Source organism: Anolis carolinensis, chromosome 1 (genome assembly GCF_035594765.1).
Source record: "Anolis carolinensis isolate JA03-04 chromosome 1, rAnoCar3.1.pri, whole genome shotgun sequence".
NCBI classification, from domain to species: Eukaryota; Metazoa; Chordata; class Lepidosauria; order Squamata; family Dactyloidae; genus Anolis; species Anolis carolinensis.
Genome location: NC_085841.1, coordinates 311,794,368 through 311,818,117, shown reverse-complemented (window position 1 = coordinate 311,818,117; position 23,750 = coordinate 311,794,368). Strand labels below are relative to the sequence as shown.

Below are 23,750 nucleotides of genomic sequence, written 5' to 3'. Positions count from 1 at the left end.
CCTATCCTTCTTGGCTGGTTGTCCAGAGGTGACACAGTTAGATCTCAGCAAGGTTATTAATGTTTCTCTTGGGAAGGGAAGTTTTTAACCTTGTTTAAAAGAAGTGATGGTATGACTGGTTCTAAAAAAACTCCTCCTCTAACCTTCTGGCCTTTAACAACTATAGACTAATATCTAATGTTTCTTTTTTGGCAAGTTGACTGAGAGGGCAGTTATCTTCCAACTTCATGCAGTCTTGGATGATATCTATTTCAAGCTGATTTCAGAGTATGATATGGAATTGAGACTGTTGTGGTCACCTTTGTCAATGATCTTCTCCTGAGCATCAGATATTGGTGATTTTGGATTTCTCAATGGACTTTGATACTATCAAACATAGTATCTTGGTTGGTCTTTAACATTGGTCTTTGACTGAATTGATTGGGAATCAGGGAAATTGCAATTCAGTGGTCCTGAATTGCAATATTTTTCACATAGGTTTCAGCCTGTGATGTCTGGAGATTACTGCTACTCAAAAAAGAATCTGTTATATGGCACAGCACAAGGAGGCATTCTATCCCTGATGCTGGCCTAAAACCAGACTGAAATGGATCCTGATTGTCTGATCTCAACTTGCTTAGTCACTACACACTCAAAGCATTTTCCTACCAAAGCAAATATTAACAATAAGGAAAAATTCTCACATATCTCTGGGACCATGAAGGAGAAAGCACAACAACCTTCTCCAAGGCAGCAGTTGCCTTCAACTATTAAAAAGAGGCATTTACTGATATTGAGAAGTAATTTACCATTAGACTCACATAATCTGTCCATATTTGCTACATCTTATAAAATATGTTAGGCAAGTGACAGAATAACATATGGGATTGACAAATGAAACTAATCCAAAGAAGCCTAACTAGTGGAACACTTGACATTCCAGAGCCTGTGTTAACTATGATGTCAACCTTTGAGCTTGATATTACCATTCATTGAAATTATATCCTTTTATGCAAAGTTTAATGGTCAAGGCAGAAATCCTTTTCTTCAAAACTAAAGGTGAGCGTTTAACTTGGGTTCATAATGTTGCTATTATTTTAATGAGATACTTATAAGAATTATGTATGATATCAAAATAGATTGCTTTATTGCAATTTCCTCTAATATTCCCATTTTGGATCTTTGTTGAGAATTTTTCCCTCTTGAATAATTGTTTCTTTTTCTTTTACAGAAATTTGAATTCAGTAGTGGGAAACATAAACAAATAAGAAAGTGAAGTAAGTTATGACTCTGAATGAGATTGCTAAGAAAAATGGCACCTGGTATTTCTGCTGCATAGCATCCACATTATCTGCCTTTGGCTGAATGGTCTTGAAAAATTTTTCTTTGTCATCTATCCAAGACTGAAATTCTTCACAGGAGCTGTAAAACTGGTAGAGTCGGATCCTTTCTTCTAATTCTGTTTTCCTGTGCTGGATGGAAAAAATAGACATAGTTTGAACAAGTACCAAATTTTGGAGTTAAATGAAATAGGTGACTGGTTAAAAATATGGCAATGTGTCAAGCAGAATTTTGTTTTAAAGCTATCTGAGAAGGACAATAAACAAACATTATGTTCAATAACAAATTTTGAGCTCAGATCTGCTCACTGTGTTCAAGATCTAGCTTTGCAAAACAGATTTGGCTCCTGTCTTTTACAATGATCTGGAAATCAAATCTAATAAATCAAAGGGAACTTCCAGACAGACATTGCCTAGTGTTACCAATAAAAAAATATTGTTCAACTATTCAGTCTTTTCCTCCTTAATCAATTTTATGTGGTTAAAAAAACCTAGAAGGTCTAAAGGAAAAATATGGGCAGTTACTGTTCTGTGAGGCCCCTAAAATGTGGAAGGAATCAGGATAAAAGGGGTGCATGGCTAAATGGCGTTTGCTGAAAATGCATGCTGGATAGTAGTAACGGTTAAAAAAACCTGGTAGAAAGGTGCACTTAAAACACGATTTTGGCTGGAAAATGTGAATATTGGCATGACTGTATATCCCTGCACTCAAGGAAAACATGTGACTTGGTTCTTATATGCTGGTGTGGACCACTCCAATGAATGTGCACATTTTAAAATTCCAAAACAGCAGTTAAGAGCTGTAAACAAATGGGGCCATGGACACACAGGTGGCTAAATGGAAGCACATTTGGAAAGCCATTCCCATGAGAACTCTATGCAACTATTTCTTTGTTCTGATGTTTATTAAATTAAACAGAGCTTGAATACACAGTGAGCACCAGCATGGGAGGTAAGTGATACTTGTTCTTTATATTTTTATTTTCCTGCTATATTAGTAGTGCTCTATGCATATTTTGTTTGTCATTGTAAGTTGCATTATTCTATTTAGTTCTATATTTCTATATTCATTTGTTATCCATGTTGGCTGTAAATAGAATCTTATTTTTAAGGCTTCTTATATTTCTAGCATTTTCTCATCTATGTTTTGTGATGGTCTTTTGTGGTTTTTGCACCTGTAGTTGACAATTTTCCTTTCTGTATTTCTTTGGTCAAGAGGGAATAAGCCATGAGTGTCATGGCTGTAGAGAAAGGAAGACATTGCGGAAACAAGCTTCTCAAGCCTGCATCTGCCTTCCCTTGCCATCTCTTAGCAATACTAGAAGTACAACTGCTACTGTGGTGCATCATCAGTACTCCAGACATTACAGAAAAATATTGTTGCTAACTTACTAATAAACATGAGTTTTCATGGACTATATTACACTTCAATGAGTTGTATGAAAAATTATACAGAACTCCAAGTATTATATACAGTATATGAGTATATAGAGTACATATATATTGGGAGTGTGAGTGCAGACATTGACCAAAATCCCATTGGTAGTCCCAGAGCAAAGCCACTGAATCAAACATAGTTTGGTAGGGCAACATTCATGTAAGTTCAATTGACACAATCATCTATGCAAATTTAGATGTGCAGTTGCATTTAGAGATTTCAGAGGAAAACTAAATTCCGAAAATACAAATGATATCATTGACATACCTCAGCCATAATTTGTAGTTTTTCATACAATAAGTTGATCGTATTCTGAGTCTTCCAGATGTTTTCTGTAACAAAATGAGGATCGGATCCAAATGGTCTTATGGCTGTAGTTTGGGCAGAAACTCGTGACACATAATGTCTTGCTGGTGTTTTGGTTACCCTCTGGTTTGTGCTGTTGTTGATCTCTATGTTTGATGTTGGCACTGATACCATCTGGCAAGAAAAAGAGCCACAACATTGAATTTTCTATACTTGAGACTTGAATTATGCATTATGCATAGCTTAGCCACTTCATTTTAGTACTCACAATGGAAGCAGCTTGTCGTGTCACACAATGGACCTGCTCTTCCAGGTGGCTTATTTCTGCTGAGTAAGTACCAAGTTCCTTCTCCAAATGAAAGTGGCGATGCAACAAAGATTCAGCACTCGATACATCCTTCCCATAATCTTCACTAGCTAGGAGGGTATGCAGTTCCTGCAACCGGGAGTCCACCTCACCAGCATCAGCAAAGTACTGAGGAGAGAAAAATGAGCACTGTGTTGTTAGCAGTATTACTCTTGTTGTTCTGTGCCTTCAAGTCATTTCCCGCCCTAAGGCAAATCTATCACAGGGTTTTTTTTTTTTTTTTTTTTGTATGATTTGCCTTCCTCTCAGGCTGAAAGTATATGAGTTGGCTAAGGTCACTCAGTCAGTTTCCATGAGTGAGAAGGTCTCCAGAGACATGGTCCCAATACAAACCACTATACCATTAAAGGCTATTACCCTACCTGCCAATATAGACTGGCAACCTTCTTTTGAACAAGGCTTGGTGACCAGTCACCTGCCAGATGGTGCCAATAGCCAATTATTATTGCTTAATATTGACCAATGCTTACTTGAACACTGCTGAGATCACTGATGGTTTCCTAGGCCCCTTCCACACAGCTGTCTAAAATCCACATTGAATTGGATTATATGGCAGTGTGGACTCAGATAATCCAGTTCAAAGCAAATATTATGTATTATCTGCCTTGATATTCTGGGTTGAATGGCTGTGTGGAAGGGCACCCAGACAGCCCAGTTCAAAGAAGATATTGTTGATTATCTGCCTTGATATTCTGGGTTATATGGCTGTGTGGAAGGGCCTCTAAGTTCTCCATTCTGACCCCCCCCCCCCCCCCCGCCCAGGGCATGAGGCACACAACTGCTCGCAAATACCTCTTCATTTCAGGTGTTCCCAAAATGGTGAGAGAAATCTGGGTGCTTTGGGGATTCCCATGTGCTTGTCAGACAAAAACTGCCCAATTTCAGATTTTTATCTTAAAATTGGAGGTTCCGTGCCTAGCAGGTGGCTTCAGGAGTCTCAAAAATGGGGATCAGGGGGAATTCATTTGCCTACCATATCTTAACATGACAACATATTCAAGAATTTAACAGATGGCTAAAGATCTTAATATATTAATTATTTATTTGCTTTGTCTTGTTTGGATAAAACTGCAGACCAGTTTACCTGTTTGATGAGAGCAGCTGCCTCCAACTGGGTTTTCTGATTTACCACTTCATTATGGAGCTGTTGCCACAATTGCTGGATATTGTCAGTCTTTCTTTGGATATCCTTCCGGTTTGAAGGACTTTTCTGACTAAGTTCAGACCCTTTGCAGTTGATTTTAGAACAAATCATTTGGTGAAAATTGCACTCATCTTGTAGAGCCTGCCAGACAGAAATTGATTATGTCTAGATGCTGCTATGAAGCAAACTCTGATAATATTCTTTTGGGTTTTTGAGAATTTACAGTCACAATTATCATCCCAAGGCATTTGTTCCTAAAATAGTTAGATCCTGTTACAGTTGGAGTTTTAAAGGAAAGGTTAATATTTTGCTTTCTGGTTTCTCAGAAGAACTAAAAACGGTACAGTAGAGTCTCACTTATCCAACATAAACAGGCCGGCAGAATGTTGGATAAGCGAATATGTTGGATAATAAGGAGGGATTAAGGAAAAGCCTATTAAACATCAAGTTACATTATGATTTTACAAATGAAGCACCAAAACATCATGATATACAACAAATTTGACAGAAAAAGTAGTTCAATCTGAAGTAATGCTATGTAGTAATTACTGTATTTACGAATTTAGCACCAAAATATCATGATGTATTGAAAACATTGACTACAAAAATGTGTTGGATAATCCAGAACATTGGATAAGTGAATGTTGGATAAGTGAGACTCTACTGTACCTTTTGTTATTTTTCAAAAGAAAAACATTTGAATGCTGCAGGCCACTGATATGGGTACACAAAACATACTCCCTTCTACCTTTCTGTTATCTGAACAGACATAACAGAGAATGGGCCAATACTTTACCACAACTTGGGGATGACATCATCATTATTATTGCCAATATTATTATTGTTGTTGTTGCTATTACTATTGGACTACAGTTCCTAAATTCTGTCTTCCAACATAGACGATTACCACCTTGCCTGGAGATCCTTCTGAACATAAGACAAAAGAATCTAAAAAAGCTGTTTGCCGTTATTTGTATTAAGTTATTTCCAAGCTTTTCAGTTACTTTCCTTCTCTCATCCAAGACATTATTTATTTTAGTGCTAATTTTATAAATATTATTTACAATCCTAGCCCAACATTCTTCCAAAGTGTTCAGAGTGGTACACATGGCTTCACAACAGTCCTTTGAGACTCAGGCAATGACTGGTCCAAAGTCATCCAACAAGTTTTAACAGTGAGTGTAGAACTTGATATGGATCTTGTAAGTTCTAGTTCAACACTTATAATTACTGCTGATATTGCACTGCCTCCCACAGTTTTGCTCACATCTCTATTTGCACCATTACTAAATGTGCATAAGTGATCAAGAACTCAGGTATTACCAACCTTGTGACTTTGGAGAGAAGCCAAAATGTGATTGAGATTACGTCCTAACATTCTTGTCTTCACCAGCTTCCTCTTGTCTAATAGCCAGTACTCCTCTTCCTTGCACTCATGGAAAAACTCAAAAAGCTTCACAGTATCTTCCAGTTGATGCTGACTAGTAAAAAGGAACAAACAGTACATTTTGTAATGTCTATAGCTAAATACAATTTCATTTTTTCCAGAAGTTCTAACATATGAAAATCTGGTGCAGAGCTCTTTCTGTTTAAAAGAGAAGGAGATGCTACCACCCTCCAAGGAAGCATATTCCACTGTAAAAGCTCTGACTATCAAGAAGGGCTTCCTAATGTTTAGGTGGTATCTCTTTTCCTGATATTTGAATCAATTGCTTCAGTTTCCAGTCTCTAGAGCAGCAGAAAACAAGCATGCTCCCTCCTCAATATAACAATCTTTCAAATATTTAAACATTGCTATTGTCTCCTCTCAATCTTCACCGTTAAGTAGAAGAGCGCTACATTTGCATAGCTGTACAGTTATCAGCACGGGTAGTTAGTTACATCTTCATGGTTTTTGGGGTTTGATTTTTTGACTAAAATTTTGAAATAATATACACGGATATACATGAGTATAATGTATTTATATGAACATCTTTATACAGTTTGAGCATCCCTTACCAAACTCTAAAATACAGTACTCCCAAATCCAAAGGTTCAATGTACACAAAATTATTAAACGTTTTGTATAACATTACCTTCCTGCTATGTGTATAAAGTGCATATGAAACAAATGAATTTTGTGATTAGACTTGGGTCCCATCTCCAAGATATCCATGCACTTCTATTCAAATATAAATACTACAAAATTAAAAAGAAACCCTGTCATCTCTGGTCCCAAGCATTTTGGATAAGCACTACTTGACTTGTAGTAATGTTGACCAACACTTTACAGCTCGAGATCAGGGCTGTTTGTACATGTGTATTATTTATACAAAATAGTCCATCAGTATTATTGTTGAGTCACAAGCAAAATAATTTTACCGTGTTTTGCAAAGATCCACAGAGTTTTGATAGAACTGATGGAGTATCCGAAGTTTAGCTTGGAGCACATCGGCTTTGAGCAATCTACCCTTTATGGTCTCTTCCGCTCTTTCATCAATATGCTTAATTGTCTCTCCAAGGGAAGTGACTTGGGAAGCAACCAATTTGTGTTTCTGCAATAGATCTACAGCTTCCAATAGTTCTTTACCACAATCCTGAGAATTCACTAGAATCTGAAATTGAAAGAATAAAAAAGAATAGATTTCTTCCACAACTACTTACAAACACTAGCTGAGTACAGATGGCAATTCATCAAGTGACAGCTTTCCTCAATGATTACTGAGAATAAAGTGGGAAATTGAGAGGAGGAGAGAGAAACTGGGACATTTAAAAGCAGTTGCAAAAGTGGGATTATTCGGGAATGTCCCTGCTAAATCAGGACAGTTGGAGGGTATGGTAGTGATAAACTCACTGCTGAATTTCTCAGATAATAGCATGCCCTTATTTTAAACTGTTGATAAATCATGCCTTTTTGTCCAGATCTTCCTATCAAATTCCAGGAAGTGATTGAATCCTAGCTGCACTTAGCAATGAAATCAGAATGCACATAAATATTTGCCACAAATGAAACTTAAGTTAAAATAAAATACATGTATACAAAATTTTGTTTGCATAATATCTTTTTTCTACATATTGCTGGCTTTCAGAAAATAGAACTGTAAACCAAATGCTGGCATACAAAACTGGAAAGAAATTGAACAAATTGTTTGGGTTCTACAGAGTTGTTAAATGTATCTATATTTTTGTGACCAGTACCGCAGGGAAATGCAAAAATGTTGTACCTTTATTTGACATTGGAATATCAACTCTGTATTAATGATTTTGCCCATGCAAAATGTATGTTGCAATTTTTGGACCCCAAAAAACAACAGTAGCTTTTCTTTTGTCAAAGGATATTAGTGGCAGCCCTTAATTTTTTGCTAAAGTAACATGCCTATCAACATTGACCTGTAGAATGCATAATGTAAAATACCTGCAGCCCTTTCAGTTGTTCCATAATGGTATTGATATCTCGTAGGAGAATCAGAACTCCTTGCATGTCTTTTAAAAAGTGTTTCTGTCTTTTGACCTCGTTCAAAATATCCCTCCATTGCTGTAAAATGTCTTTTTGCCTGATTTGAAAAGGAAAAAAAATGATATACTGTAAAACCATGGACACAGTACATGTGAAAAAGAACATAGGAAAGGCACCAAAATGCAATCCCTTGTTACTTACCCTGTTGCTCTAAACAGAATTTTATTTAGTCCATGTCTAGATACTATTGATATATATGTTTCCATAAACCTTCTCTGCACCTGAGCAAAGGAAAGTAAATTTTGAATCGCAATTCCTACAATCTCCCAGCTGCCATGGCCAGTAGACAATCTGCATGGCTATGCCAGTGGGCATGCTGGATGAGGATTTTGGGAGTTTTGGTCCAAAAATGGCTTTTTAAAGCTCTGCTGAGAATCATCTGCTGGCACTGGCAAACTGAAGGAATTTATAAGGATCATGATTTATAAGAAAATATGAGATAAAGTAGATATTGTGAAAGTTTCAGTTGCAGTCCTGAGTTCTTGGTAGAGATAGAACATTATACTTAAAAATCTTTGATAAACTGTTAAAAAAAACATGGTTTTTTTATCCAAAGAAAGAATCCTGGAGTGATGTAAAGGTTCATTGCTCATGACTTATTTTACATGTAGTTACACAGGAAATTGTATTTTTATGAATAACTATTTCTTGCACAAAAAAGCTGAATCCTTGCAGAAAATGCTATCATTTGGGACAAATTACATAAAATTTCTGCACATTTCTGCACAAAATTCACATGTGGGTGATTGCATAGAAAACAGCATTTTCTGCAAAAGGAAATATCATTTTGTACACAGGAATGCAAGGTGTATTTTTATGCAGGAATGTTAATTTTGCACCAAACAATTATATATTTCCTTTGCAAAACATCCACATGTGAATTTTACACAAAATAAGTGCTGAATTTTCAATAAGTTTCAAAAACTACTTGAAAGAAGAAAAATGCTAAAATCATGCATTGCTTCCCTTGAGAATAAACTTTGTGAAGAATTACATCTTTAGATCTCTGTGACCTTGTTGGGTAGACATATGAAAAGACTGACAATGTACCAATACTACATGACTGAAATTACATCACATATTTAATGTGGGAATTATTAAAGATCACCTATAAAGGAAACTGCCTACTATTCTCCAATAAAAATTCTTGAAATATTTGGTACAGTAGAGTCTCACTTATCCAACATAAACGGGCTGGCAGAATTTTGGATAAGCGAATATGTTGGATAATAAGGAGGCATTAAGGAAAAGCCTATTAAACATCAAATTAGGTTATGATTTTACAAATTAAGCACCAAAACATCATGTTAGACAACAAATTTGGCAGAAAAAGTAGTTCTATACGCAGTAATGCTATGTAGTAATTACTGTATTTATGATTTTAGCATCAAAATATCATGATATATTGAAAACATTGACTCCAAAAATGCGTTGGATAATCCAGAATGTTGGATAAGCGAGTGTTGGATAAGTGAGACTCTACTGTATTTCCCTCAATGGAGCATTTCCTTGAAATGTGCTGGGAACTTTGCTGTTGGATTTTATTTGGCTGTTACTCATACATTGCAATAGCCATTGCCTTAATACAAATAAAATTTGAGTTGATTTCTCTCTTTTTGTGGATTATTATAATCTTTTAAATCTGTAACTTTATAAATGTAAAGAGACTTTTTTCCAGGTGATCTTATCTGATATATTTCTGTGCTCATATTTGATAAATAGGAACTAACACCAGACATCACCTTTTCAACTAACCTTTTTGCAATCTGAATCTTATCGTGGTAGTTCTCCTGTCTGATTTCTAATGCCATCTCAGAGAGTGCTTTGAAGCGTTGGTTTCGAGAAAGCATGTCTCCCTCAATGGCCTCAAGCCTCCTTGTGGCTGCCTCAAATTCCTCCACACTATTAGGTTGCAAGTCTTCCTGCTTCTTCATGATCTCCTTCATGTCCTCCAAATAGGCTGCACGGATAGCAGCTTTCTTCTGAAATCTCTGGACTAGTTGTTCAACTCTCTCGAGTCTCAGCAGCTCCTGCTGTATTGCTTTTCCTCGGTTGTGCTCTGCTTTCTCCAGAATGATCCATTCCTTTTCCAGATCTCTCAGTGTCCTTCCTTCAGAAGGCAGATAAACACGCTGGTTGTTGGCTCGCTGTTTGGTTCTGATGTTGAAAAAAATGGCCTCAATTATCCCTTTCTCTCGGTACTTGGGAGGCTTCTCCACAGTGCGGAAGATCTTAAAATTGCCCATGAGAAGGCGCATTTCCTCCAGGGAGTTGGGAAACGAATGATCATCCAGTTCCTTCACTTTGACTCTTATCCATTTCAAGAGGTCAGAGACCTTGTGTTCATACTGAGACTTCAAGTCATCTGTCTCCTTCAAGAAGAACACAATCTGTAGAAACACAAAATAATGAAATGCTTCATTTATATCATGTAGAAGAGTTTTATGGCTGACATAAACCAGGCTTTCATAAAAGGTATCTAAGGGCACATCCAGACAGTCCCTTTAATTTTTTTTTTTGCATAATACCTTTTTTTTATTAATGCGGGACTTCCTGCCACCAAAAGGAGGCTATCCAGATGACATCTTTGGAAAACAAGGATTTATTCACCACAAACCCTGGTTTGTGGTGAATTAATTTGTTAGTGGGTTTATTCCATGCCTTCCAGGAAGGTGCGGGATAAACCCACTACTTCCACTGTCTGAACTACAGTCCAGACAGCAGTCCCGCAGTTTTCCGGACTAAATTAGTCCAGAAAACCATGAGAACACCTACCCCTCCCCAACCCCCCCCCCCCCCAATCCTTTGAAAAGTAAATTAGCTTGCCAGGTCTTCATTAGAGTGGTCCAATAGCTCCCCTGGCACGTAGCAATGACACACCAGGAGAGCGGGGGGGGGGAGTTATTTTCCTCCTCCTCTCCCTCTCACTTTCCTCTCCCTCCCTCCCTCTCCATTAGAGTGGTCTGACAGGAGAACTGTTGGACCACTCTAATGGAGGCCCGGTAAGTTAATTTACTTTTTAAAGGGACTTGGGGAGCTTTTGAGGAGGGGATTAGAGTGTCCGGGTGTTTTCCTGGAACGTTCCAGGAGAATGTCTGAACACCCACTCCAGAAAGCATGTACTTTCTGGGTGTGTGTGGATGGGGATCTGGGAACATTTGCATTTTTTAAATGCGAATGTTCCCAGGATAATTGTATGTGTGGAACCGCCCTTAGGCTCACATAATATTTACATGTGAGATCCTGAATTCAATATAAATGTATTGTCCTAAAAGCAGTTATTGTTTTCCAATGATTTGTATCAGACCATGGAAGAAGAAGTCTAACTGTATTTCTTCTCCATGGCTCTGATCTGAACTGTCCAGTTCACAGTATGCACTAGCCATGAAGAAAGAAAAAACAACAGGCATATTTTATCCTTGAGTGTAATACAGTGTCAGAAAGATTACTAATGGTGTCAATTTGAAGTAGTACAGAGCCCAGAAAGTACTCAGGTAGTGTATCATGGAACTTTAAGTGCTATGAAACCATGGTAGTTAAAGTGGAATCATAGAACTATAATTGGTGCAAAAGGACCCAAGTGAGTTCAAACACAAGAACTAAGACCTGATGGCATTTATAAGTTTGGTTGTGTAGAAGGTACCATGTTGCCTTCCCTTTGATCATATATTTTTATTGGCTACTTTACAATTGGTCATCTTTTATGAACACATATCAGAATTTTATTGGCATATTAAGTGGTCAAATGCATGTGCTAAGTGGATTTTGGATGTTGTGTTTTGCTGGAATTTTTGGATTTGAGGATACCACATTTTAGCCACAACTTAGGAATTTTAAAGATGAGGGAGCCAAGGGACAAAGAGAAAGGGGGAAAACTCGCAGAATTTTGAAAGTTAGTTTTAATAAGCAGTTAGTTATAGTTACAATTAAAATTCTCCCGAGTAGTAAGTTACTGATATTTTAATATTTTAAAGGTATCTTTTTACAATCTTATTATTCCTAAATAATTAAGATATTACTTTTTAATTACTTTTAATTGCACTTTTAAAACAAATCATGCTACAAGCCACTTCCCTAAACACTAAGACTATATACTTATCTATTACTATTAACAAATACATTTAATAGTTAAACTGAGTTATTTCAATTTAATTAACTATTGAATTAATTAAATAAACTGAAAATGAGAAACTGTCTTTCATTACATTACAACCATAATGGAAATCAGAGAAATTTATTTTAATAATAAGCTTTATTTATATTCTGCCCTATCTCCACAAGGGGACTGAGGGCAGATTCCAAAAAAAAATAAAAAAATAAAAAAATAAGGAATTAACTGCAATTATACTTCTGACATTTAGAAATGGGATCTGCAAGCTTCCTACCAAACAAAAAAGGGTAATCAATCACATCCTGACAGTGTTCTTATATTATTCACCTGCTGAGTATTTCCACTTAAACAATGATGTGCAAACGAACCCCCATTCCACAGTATGTAATTTCTTCTGGTGTCTAAAGGCCAATAATCCACAATTTCCCCAAATATATTTGAGCCCTTCATTTAAGTGTAAAATTTATTGCCACACTTTTGAACATAAACTAGTTACATTTTTTCCATAATGGGTTACTATAATATTTGGTAAATTCTGAATAGAATTTGACCAAAACTGAACTGAAATTCTCACCCATCACCAATTTTTGCTTACTTTAGTCAAGCCTCCTTCTACAGCCTATCTACAGAGGACTATCCCAGATGTATCTATTCCAGGGCATCCAGAGAAAGTGTGGTTCTACTGGTCTATTGAGTGAGTGAGACATGTTAATGTGGTGCTGGAATTCCATGGAACTGTTTTTGACATAAAACCATTAATGTGTATGTACCTGTATGAGAACCAGCATGGTTTAGTGATTTGAGCATTGTACTACAACTCTGGAAGCCAGGATTCAATTTGCCACTTGACCATGAAACCCACTGCTCACCTTGGCCAAACCCTGTGATAGATTCATCTTCCAAAAGTCTGAAATGACTTAAAAGCACATAGCAACAACATGTATGATCTTTCTCTTCCCCTCTTATTTCTTTGTTATTTTTGCTTTCTATTTCTTAATCTTCTCTTTGAAAGAGCTAACACTGAAACACTTAACACTACAAAAAACTTCCTGCACACAAAAAGCCAGGGGCATAATAAAAAAAAAACTGCCTAGGTCTCTTGCTCAGCAACACTCAATGATGTCTCAACCCATAACTGTTTCCTTCTATGAGCAGACGGGTAAGCTAATAAGAAAGTTGCTGACGCTAATAAAGACTAGTGATCTGTATGCGCTAATCTGTTGTTATCTGTTTCCTGAGTGAACATGCAACAAAGAAGGCACGAACGCCAGCAGTGGAATAGGAGTGAAAGAGCAGCACCAACCTTTAGTGCAGGAAAAGCTGACCGGGGCATTAAGGCTCCTTTCTGTATGTTCTGCCATCGCACCCAGTTTTCGCTGAAGGATCCTAGTAAGTGCATGGTCATTGGTGTGGGTGGGAGGTGGGAGGTTTACCTTTCGGCATGGATTCCCTCTGCATTGCTGCTCACTCGCTAGTCTTATTGCTCAGGCTGCTTTGACACAAGGAAGGCTTCCCAGGGGCAATCCTATTAGGGAACTCAGAGCTGCCTCTTAAGAATGACTGAGGTCATGGAGAGATTACCATGTCTCCCTTTGTTTGTTTATGTCTTCCAATGTAGCCAGGAAGGAAGGTATAGGAAAAAGGACATAGCAACTCCTACAAGAATGAATACTGGAAGACAATTGGAATGTGAGGTCATGTAAGAGAAAAGGAGGAGCACAAGGAGTAAGAGGGAGCACCAGTGAGGATACTGAGAAATAAGTGCAGAACATTTTAGGCTAGGAACCATACTGTGTGAGTGAGAAATGTGTTCAGGTCACACTTTAAAGACAATCTCCCCTATTACCACTTCCAAACACAAACTAAAATGACTGGCACCCAGTCATTGAATTTTGCAACGTAGTTCTCCAATCAAAATTTAAACAAAATGATTACAATTTATCCAAAAAGGTAAATCTGTGGAAAATGCGTCCACAAATTTGAAGCAAAAAAAAAAAAACATGCAGGAAGACATTGTATCATGGGAAATTATTTGACATTCTGCAGCTGTTAGACAAAATTGGGTACAGAGGTGTATGTGTTAAGATAAATGTTTACAAAGATGCTTAGTAATGTGCATGCATGCTTTTTTTAAAAATCCACAAATTGATGTGTAAGCATGATAGAATAAACTTAGAAAAGGAAAAATTAGAGACCCAATCAGTAGATCTATTAATTCCTAACCTGATGCATTTAGAATAAGTATCTGCCTATATATACACACACACGTACATACACACACATACACATCATCGATGTTTCAACAATTTAATCTTATGCATTAACACACAAGCACTTCACTGATACTGGCAAGGACAATCCAGAGACTACCCTATTGCCCCTGAATGACCTTTCCTTCCAAAGAAATCTAGGCTTTACATAACAGGCACCCGTCTTATGGCTCTCTTAGAGGTAGTATGTCAACATACAATTTTGTGCTGTAGTAAAATACTCATATAATTTCTGCCACATTTGACTGGTATAAATGATTTGTTTGCCTGCCACAACAAATCATAGTGTATGGTTCGTTGAAATTTGTCTTGTTCAGATGTGCAAACACCCATGGTTAATAAAACATGGTTTATTAATCAGCACAAACTAGTTTGATTTACAACTTGCTATAGTCTGGTTTGTTTAAGACATGTCTTATTATGATGCCCATGCCCACAACTCTGGCTTTTTCCTGCTTGTTTTCTCAGTTACCTATCTTGAAACAAGGTGTTGGGAAAGAAACAAACCAGAAACAAGGAAGACAAAACATGATTTGTTTGGTCATTTGTAGTATAATGCATGGCTTGAACAATGTTCCACACCTTATGTACCTATATAATGCCAATATCGCTATGAGGAGACTTCCCAAAGAAGGCATTGTGTAATGCTATATTATCTATAGATTCATTAGTGCTGTGAAGGAACATACAGTTTTTTCAGCTGGCAAGGCCTTGTCTTATCCATTAGGCTTGGTAGTCCATGTCAGCGGGATAGTAAACACACTCCAAATTTTAATCTCAACAGTAAGAGGAACTGTGCAATGTGCTGTCCAATGTACCTTACCAAACAGATTCAGCCATTTTGATAGCTCTCTAAAAGTTTAGACCACAACCATATCCATGACATGGGAAACACTAGCTACCACTGGCTATGGCACATTAAAATAAAGGAGAGGGATCTAAGGATATCCCCCAGATACTAGAAGACAGACCTCAAAAACTGTGGAAGAGTTTTCAGTTAAGCTCCCTCTTAGAAAGCCTTTATATTAGGCCTTCATAGTTTTATTTTTTGGGGTAGAATGTAAAAACCTAGATTGCTTTTCATTCCTCCTATGAAAACAGTAGTAGTAGTAGTAGTAGTAGTAGTAGTAGTAGTAATGTTTATTTGTATCCTGCCTCCTCTCCCCAGGGGACTCAGAGCAGCTTACAACATAATAATACAATAAGTGCGCATTAGAATAAAACACAGTCATTCCTCTGAGCTAAAAGGGACTTGCTATCATAAATTGTATCCGAAAGGTTAAGTAATCACTGTTAAAAGCCTATTTAAATAACCCAATATTATCCCCTGCCTGTGTATATTAAAATTGTTCTTCTTTTACTTAGGGAAAGAAATTACTGAATAGCAATTTACTGACCTTAGCAAGTCTTTTCTGGGCAGTCTGGCCCTGCTTCATTCTGGAAAAATAATGGTAGTAGAATGACACATAGGTCATGATAGATCTTTCATCTGGAAATGGCACTGCCACATCCTCTGCATCTAACAGTTTCATGATTCCCAGCTGCTTTTCAGCCACAGTGAAGGCGTTATTTAGATTACTGATGGGCTGATCATGCCTCAGAGAGCTGTACTGGATGAGGTCAGGCCTGGACAGGCAGAAGAAAGGAAAAACACATCTGAGAGAATGCAATAAAGTGGATATAAACCCTTATGGTTTTGCCTCTTCAATCAGTACTTTACAATTCACCATAATTTCTTTAATGTATTTCATACCAAAAGAACTTCCAGGAAAACCTATATTTATTAAACTAACAAACAAGGCAGTCCCTTCCTGCAGACATACAACAAATAGGGCCCAATGTATGAGGGAAAAGGAACAAGATAGAGGAGAAAAATGAGCAAACTCAAGCACTGATTCTCAGAATTACATACACAGAAATTCATGCAATGGCTTGATAGACTGGAAGCCATTTAAGGCAGAATCAAACACAGCACATATCTTATCAAAAGGAACGGAATTTCCCAATTTCTTCTTCTGGCATATTCAGATGGAGTGACTGGAATTACAAGGAAGTGATAATAGTAGACATCTGCCCAAGAAAACCTGAGAATGACTTTATTGAACAATTGGCGAGTATAACATGGATCTCAAAGTAACTTAATCTCCTGCATCATTATTCTTGTTTTTATGCCAACCTGATTATAAATATTTAATGGCAAGCTTTATTCATAGGGGATCTCAGTATGTTTAGTGAGGTTCAGGCATCTTAGAAACAAGTTATAATGCACAGATCTTCATTAACTTGATATATCTGACACATAGGTATCACACAGTCCATATGGCTAGCTTTATTTCGGTGTGTGGAGCAGGAGTTTCAAAATGAGAATTCCCAGAAAGCCTTAAAATGGTAATTTCCAGGGTTTGGAGGCAGGAACGAGGAAACCAAAGTAGTAGTACATCTGTTGTACACATGTGCCAAAAAGCCGGTTTTCCCCATGGCTAATTAGCATTTTCAAAATTATTTAATACTAGCTTGGGGACCTGGCAGTGCCTGGGTCATTTGAGAAAGGCATTGTTTTCCTGTGTTCCAAAATCTAATGTCAGCTGCGATCAGTGGGTGCAGGTGAACTACAACTCCCATATGCAAGTCCCATCATGCCTGATCCATCCCCCTCCAAACATCGCCAGGGTGTAGAGTAGGTGATATAGATATAGATAAGATATAGATACTACTGCTGATACATCTATTAACTGATAAAATAACCCAGGGCAACAGGATTAATTGTGTTTACTTGTCAGAGTATCTTCATACATTTAACTTTCCATATGATAATACATAATGGCACCCTGTTGAGGTAGGGTTAATCAATATGTTGTGAGTTCACAATTTTGCTGAAACTAGAGGAAAATTTTGTTTGAGAGCCTGGAGTCCAGCATATCATTTCAATAGTTTATAAAGAAACTTGAATGGAGGTAAATTCTATCAGAGTTGATGTTAATTGATTTTGCCCCAGTGTAGCTGCATGTTGTTTACAAATTAATGTCGCAACTACACTTTTGTGGTAGCTTTTAAAACAATGGCTCGTCAATGTTACAACTTCTGCTTATTATAAAAGTTACCAAAACATTTTAAAAATGAACATTAATTTACAAATATTTTTGTCTCCAAAGTTACTGTTGATTAGATGTTTGAGTTTAAACTTAATTTTGTGTAGTATCAAATAATCCTTTACTAAATTTTTCAGAATTGGGAATAAGGTATGATGGGCAGGAGCTGGCTATATTTGCACAGTTGGAAGTGGCTTCCTTTCCCCCACTCTAACATTTCTTACATGGCATAAAATTGTGTGTGTATATGGCTGTACCTTTAAGATGAAAAAATTCATGTGAACTACTGTGAATATAAAGCCCACTTTCTTCTCGGCACAGACAGAAAGAAAATAGAAAGGTGGCTCAAATCTATGACATTAAATCATGTGCCTTTGGTCAGGATCCCTTTAGTCCTCTGCGCTACAACAATTTGACAAAGGGTGCATCTACTCAGTAGAACGAATATAGTTTGACACTATTTTAACTGCCATGGTTGTCGTGAGATGGGGGAGTTCCCGTCTGTCAGCTCTAGCTTGCGCAGACATGAGATAAGCTTCCTGGACAACATCTCTGTAGACGGCCAGTTCTCTCACACCAGAAGCGACTTGCAGTATGTTCTCAAGTCGTTTCTGAAACATTTTTTTTAAATGGAAATCTGATGGCTAGGATAACCATTCTGCTATAAAGAAGCAAGTATCCAAAGGTACCCTCTAGTGGTTTGACATGAACAACACAATTTTTCAATTAAAACAGCAGTTCTTAACCAGGTAGAAAGGCTTAAGGGGGTCTATGAGGTTGAATTAAAAAAAAGCCCAGCTTATTGTTTTTATTTTCTCTGACTAATTGAAATCTAATATATACTACACTTATGAATGCATGCAATAAATATGCATTTTATATCACATCACAGTTTGGCATATATACCCTCATGCATACTTGTAGATCAAAACAAAGGTCTATCATGTCCTGATCCAGCATTTTATTTTCTACAGTGGCTAAACAAGAGTCTGAGGAACTAATAGTCCTTGGTAATCTCATTCACTATACCTTTTTATTCCCTTTGCGAGTCATTCAAATCAGCAGCCATCTCTGCATTTTGAGCAAAGTCTATAATGCAAAGCAGCAAGCACTATAGGAGTAGAATGCTTCCTTTGGACTCTGTTAATTTCTTGACATTCGGCTTCATTAAATGACTCTGAGACATAAAAATACTTCTCTACCCACTTTATCCCCACCAGAAACCTTTATCATTCCATGCATCCCATTGACTTTACTTTCAAATGAAAAAGACCCAAATATTGCCACTATTTCTGATAAAAGAGTTTTTTCTTTACTGCCCTTTTCTGATCTTCCATATATCATCCAGCTGACCAAAACACTTTGAAAAGTTTGAGATGCCCCTGTTCAGTGTTTGCCTTCATTTACCTGTGAGCATGAATGAGTGCATTGAAAGCTAGCCCATCATTCCAACTTCGGGAAAAGTCTTTCACACTGACATTGGAGTAGCTAGCAGTCTTACACTGACACCAGACCAGTAGGGCATCATTGGCAGAAAGGACTTCAGCTCTAGAACCAAATTCCTCCTAAAAAGAAAAAAGCGGAGGCAAGTGGGGAAGTCAAAGACCATGGTAATATATAGCTGAATTACTGCATAAATTAGTTCTTAATTTTCTTTTTTATATGAAATCTGACTGGCACAACCAGGGGATCACAACCAGATACAGTGAAGACATCTGCCCTTGCGCTTTGCTACTCTGCTGCTTAATATGCATGCCCAGTGTGGAACACATCTCACCACGTTAAAACAGTGGATGTGGCTCTTAATGAGACATGCCGCATTATCACAGGATGTCTATTCTCCACACCATTGGAAAATTATACTGTTTAGCTGGTATTGCAGCACCTGACATCTGCCAGGAAGTAGAAGCCAATAATGAAAGGAGCAAGGCAGTGACATCTCCGGCCCATCCCCTGTTCAGATATCACCCAGCACGCCAAGTGTGATGCCTCATGGGCCTTGTAGTCCTGCTCCTAGTGCCATCGTGGCAGATGAAGACGAAAACATGGGGTTTTCGCCGGTTCAACAAGAGCCGGAGTCCTTTCACCTGCCGGATGTTGATGTTTGTCCCCAAGAATTCAGTAAAACAGACCTTGGGCATTCCTCGCCTCCGTTTCCCAGAAGGGAATCTTACTCTAGAGACAGAGGAGTCAGAGAACAAAATCGCAGGAGTTTACGGATTGCTGCCAAACAACAGGCTGATTAGGCCTGCTTCCCTTGGGAAATTCTAAGGAGTCTTGCATCTGGATAGAGTTGGGTTTCGCTTCTCGTTCTCTAGGGAAAGAGATTGTTGGCGGGAAAACGAGACCCCAATATAGGTGCTTGACGCGGGAGAATCTTTGCGGAGTCAACAGAGCAGCTTCAGGAGTAAGATCGTGTGTGGACTTCGTAACCCCAGTTCCTTGTTTCCCGGATTAAATAATCAAGACTTGCCTCGCTTGCTTTTAACCACGGACCTTGTTCCAAGAATCATTGTTTGCCTTGTATCCAGCCTTGTTTCCAGCCTTGTTGTCAAGCTACCTAGGACTCCAGAGACTCAGATATTCCCCCACACTATTGCTTGCCAATAGTGTGTGTTTCGGTATTGGATAAAGAACTTTGAACTCTAATATCATTTATTGGACAATACATTTTTGGACTATATTTGACCTCATTTGAAAGGTCTGCTTCTGAACTATATTCTTCACTTGTTTTTATTGCTTTTATATATTTCCTCAATAAAGATATTAGATAGAGATTGGCCTCCGTGTATGGTTCTTGGTGCTCTGCTGCCAGGGGTCTGACACCAAGGTTTTAAATCAATAAATAGTTTTCTAAGATCTACAGAGATACTCCCAGGAACACCTCAGCAAATGAGAGTCCAAAAGTGGCAGGCTAAAACCCGGAACCTCAAGCTATGGCTGATACAGAATGAGAGACTCCCTCCTGGGCACACAGAAGACTGGGCAACTTGGAAGGCTCTGAACAGACTGCGCTCTGGAACCACGAAATGCAGAGCCAGCCTTAAGAAATGGGGCCACAAAATGGAATCCACGACATGTGAGTGTGGAGAAGAGTAAACCACAGACCACCAGCTACAATGCACTCTGAACCCTGCTACATGCACAATGGAGAACCTTCTTATTGCAACACCAGAGGCACTCCAAGTGGCCAGCTACTGATCAAAGGACATTTAGTATAATGCCAAGTTTTTAAAACTTCGTTTGTGCTTTAAATACATTACCACTTTACCCTCATTTGCTTCTGATACAATAAATAAATAGTTTTTAATTTAAAAACAACTAGTGTTAATCATGAAAGAAATTGGCAGAATTAAAAGACATAACCTTATTACCCTGGAATGTCACTATGCAAAGGATCATGGAGTACCTTACAGAAGAATTGAGAGAACTAAGATGGTAGCATAATTCATAGACTAAATCTACTTCCTGAAATACATCTGCTTCAACTTCAGAAGAACAAAAGGATAAAAGTACACATTTACCTTATCGAGCCTGATGAACTGAATTTGAAATCTGAGGATAATTATCCATATCAATCCCAGGATGAGGGTACGGTCCCCATCTACGATGTTCTCGGGGCCAATGAACTTCACACGTATCTGCTGAGAATACAAAGGATATCTCTCAGAGATTACTCTCATATCAGCCTCAGAAGAAGGCAAAAGCAAACTTCCTTTGAACAAATCTTTCCAAGAAAATTGCATGATAGGTTTGCCTTAGGTCATTATGAGTTTGAAATGGCTCTAAGGCATGTTACAACAACACGGTGAATTATGTCATGAATGATAGTGGCATTTTTACAGTATTGACAGATGTCATCCTCTGACTTCTAAAATCTTTATAGCAGGGATAAAAATAACGTGGCTATACACACAAACGATTGTCTATGTACAAAGAAAATGTGTCCAAATGACATATATTGTTACAGTTCCCCGTACAAAGCTCAATTTGGCCGTACCCAACAAAATGAAAAGGAGCAACAGCTCTAACACAAAAGTTGTTCAAGTCTGGTATTGGGTCCAATATATATAGGCTTCAGGGATACAGTCAATGAAAATATCTTCCAAACAGATGGTTGGTCGTGTTGCTGTATACTGGATTGAAGAAAATAATGATGGAGCACCGCTCTCAAAAAAGTCTTCAAAAGTAAAGTCCAAATAAAGTCCCAAGTCTACAGGGGTCCCGGGTATTTTTGACCCTGTTTCAGGGAAAAACCCCTTCTTCAGGAGTTGTTAAACTCAGCAACAATGAATTTCTATCTAAAACAAAACATAGAGTAACAAGTATTTTACCAGCAGTATTAACAGAAGTAAAGGTAACCTATATAACAGTATTATACTTACATAGTGCTAAATGCTTTCACTGAGTGACTCTGCTTGTGGTGATTTCAACTGCGAGTAATTCTGGAGGTTCATTCAAAGGTTTTTAAAGAGTACTTGAAGGTTTAAAGGAAACAGCTAAAATTAAGTGATTCATTAAGTCCCTGAGGGGAAAAGGTTTTAAACTTAAAGATCCAGTACATTTCCCTTTGGGATAATAGTTTTTCCAAGTCCATGAAAGGTTTTTGAGAGATGCATTCCAGAGCACAAAATTTAAATGAGGTAGATGAATGTTTGTATTGGGTGAAGTGTGAATATAAAAGAGATTCTGTAGATAAATTTTTGATTCTGGATTTATGTTCAGAGATTCTGATTCTCAAGGATCTGGTTGTTTTTCCGATATACCAGAGATCACAGTCACATGTCAAGAGGTAGATTACATTGCTGCTATTACAAGTAGAAAAATGTTTTAGTGTGGTGCCCACTTTGTTCCTATGATTATATATCTCCTTAGTCTTCCAAGATTGAGGACAACACTTACAGTGACCACAAGGATAATGGCCTCTCAGGGTGCTCTTCGGTGTACTAATGGGAGTGATTAAATCTGTATGGATTAAATATTCTCTAATATTTTTAGTACGCCTGTTTCCAAAAATAGGTAATTTATCACAACCTGAAATATCTTGAAGAAGATGCCAGTGCTTTTTTATAATTTGGATTATGTGTTTGGAGTAATGCGATAATTCTTGTGTCCAGATAATTTGATTTTTAGTTGGTTTAGCAGATTCTTTCAGTAGGGTGGTTCTATCAGTTTTTTCAGCTTTAATTAATGCCTTTTTGATGACATGTTTAGGATAGCCTCTACTTCTAAACTCCTGGCTTAAGGTCAGGCTTTCATGAATGAAGTGTTCATTAGAGCTTGAGTTACGCTTTAGTCTAAGTAGTTGTGAAAATGGAAGATTGGTCTTTAAACCAAAGTGGTGGAAGCTGTTATAATGAAGAAAAGAATTTTTATCTGATGGTTTTCTGAAGTTCTTGACCAACAGTTTGTTATGATATTTATACACAGTAACATCTAAAAAATTGATATGTGACAGGTTGAGATGACTGGTAAACTTAATAGACGTATGTATAGTGTTAATCCAATTCGAGAATCCTACTGCGGCCTCAGTTGTTTTAAATACTATGAATATATCATCAATAAATCGGCCATAGTATATTATATTAGCATAGTACATATTTAAAGATGGATTAAGCAATATAGTGTTTTCTGAATGTGCCATGAATAGATTGGCAATCGATGGGGCTAACGGACTCCCCATAGCGACACCGAAGGTCTGAAAGTAAAATTGGTTTTGAAAACGGAAATAATTTTTCTCCAGTACTATATCTAACAGGTCCATCAAGAAATGTGTAGGTGGTTGCAATTTTGTTCTCCTACGAAGGATATTCTCTATGATGGTACGAGCCTCATCTAGTGGAATGTTAGTATAGAGTGAGGTGACATCAATCGTAACTAAAATGCTGTCCTCCTCAATTTTGAGATTTTCTACGATATTAATGAAGTGCTTTGTGTCTTTAATGTAGGAATCACAGAGAGGGACAAATGGTTGGCAAAAGGAGTCTAGATATTTAGCAACTGGTTCCAATACAGAAGATGAACCAGAAATAATAGGTCGGCCTGGGGGTGGAATGATGCCTTTATGAATCTTAGGAAGAATATAAAAGATAGGTATCCTAGGGAAGTCATTTTGTAAGTATTTAAATGTAGAAGAAGAGATAAATCCCATGGATAATCCCTCTTGACACACCACCCTAATAAGGGACTGAATGTGTTTAGTGGGGTCTG

At 37.5% G+C, this 23,750-nt stretch overlaps 2 protein-coding genes across 2 annotated transcripts in view; both read right to left on the bottom strand.

The window, feature by feature from the left end:
* sptbn5 (spectrin beta, non-erythrocytic 5) overlaps positions 1–21,223 on the bottom strand; it is a 108,766-nt gene extending 87,543 nt beyond the window's left edge. The window contains exons 1-11 of the mRNA XM_062967166.1: positions 21,065–21,223; positions 18,948–19,105; positions 15,849–16,077; positions 9,826–10,460; positions 7,969–8,107; positions 6,936–7,168; positions 5,902–6,055; positions 4,515–4,715; positions 3,332–3,538; positions 3,025–3,237; positions 1,299–1,451 (exon numbers count right to left, since the gene is read on the bottom strand). Of these exons, the coding sequence (XP_062823236.1) occupies positions 1,299–1,451; positions 3,025–3,237; positions 3,332–3,538; positions 4,515–4,715; positions 5,902–6,055; positions 6,936–7,168; positions 7,969–8,107; positions 9,826–10,460; positions 15,849–16,077; positions 18,948–19,105; positions 21,065–21,223 (2,481 nt within the window). The remainder of the gene's footprint in view (positions 1–1,298; positions 1,452–3,024; positions 3,238–3,331; positions 3,539–4,514; positions 4,716–5,901; positions 6,056–6,935; positions 7,169–7,968; positions 8,108–9,825; positions 10,461–15,848; positions 16,078–18,947; positions 19,106–21,064) is intronic.
* A 234-nt stretch (positions 21,224–21,457) lies between these two features.
* Positions 21,458–23,166, bottom strand: LOC134295469 (uncharacterized). The gene is made up of 2 exons (XM_062968145.1): positions 21,926–23,166; positions 21,458–21,841 (listed from the first exon to the last, which is right to left on the bottom strand). The coding sequence occupies exon 1, from the start codon at positions 23,137–23,139 to the stop codon at positions 22,027–22,029; it is 1,113 nt and encodes a 370-aa protein (XP_062824215.1). The 5' UTR covers positions 23,140–23,166; the 3' UTR covers positions 21,458–21,841; positions 21,926–22,026.
* Positions 23,167–23,750: the final 584 nt, after the last annotated feature.

Excerpts from the sequence above, each read along its gene's own strand:
- LOC134295469 (XM_062968145.1), bottom strand. The coding sequence starts at position 23,139 with ATGTACTATGCTAATATAATATACTATGGCCGATTTATTGATGATATA.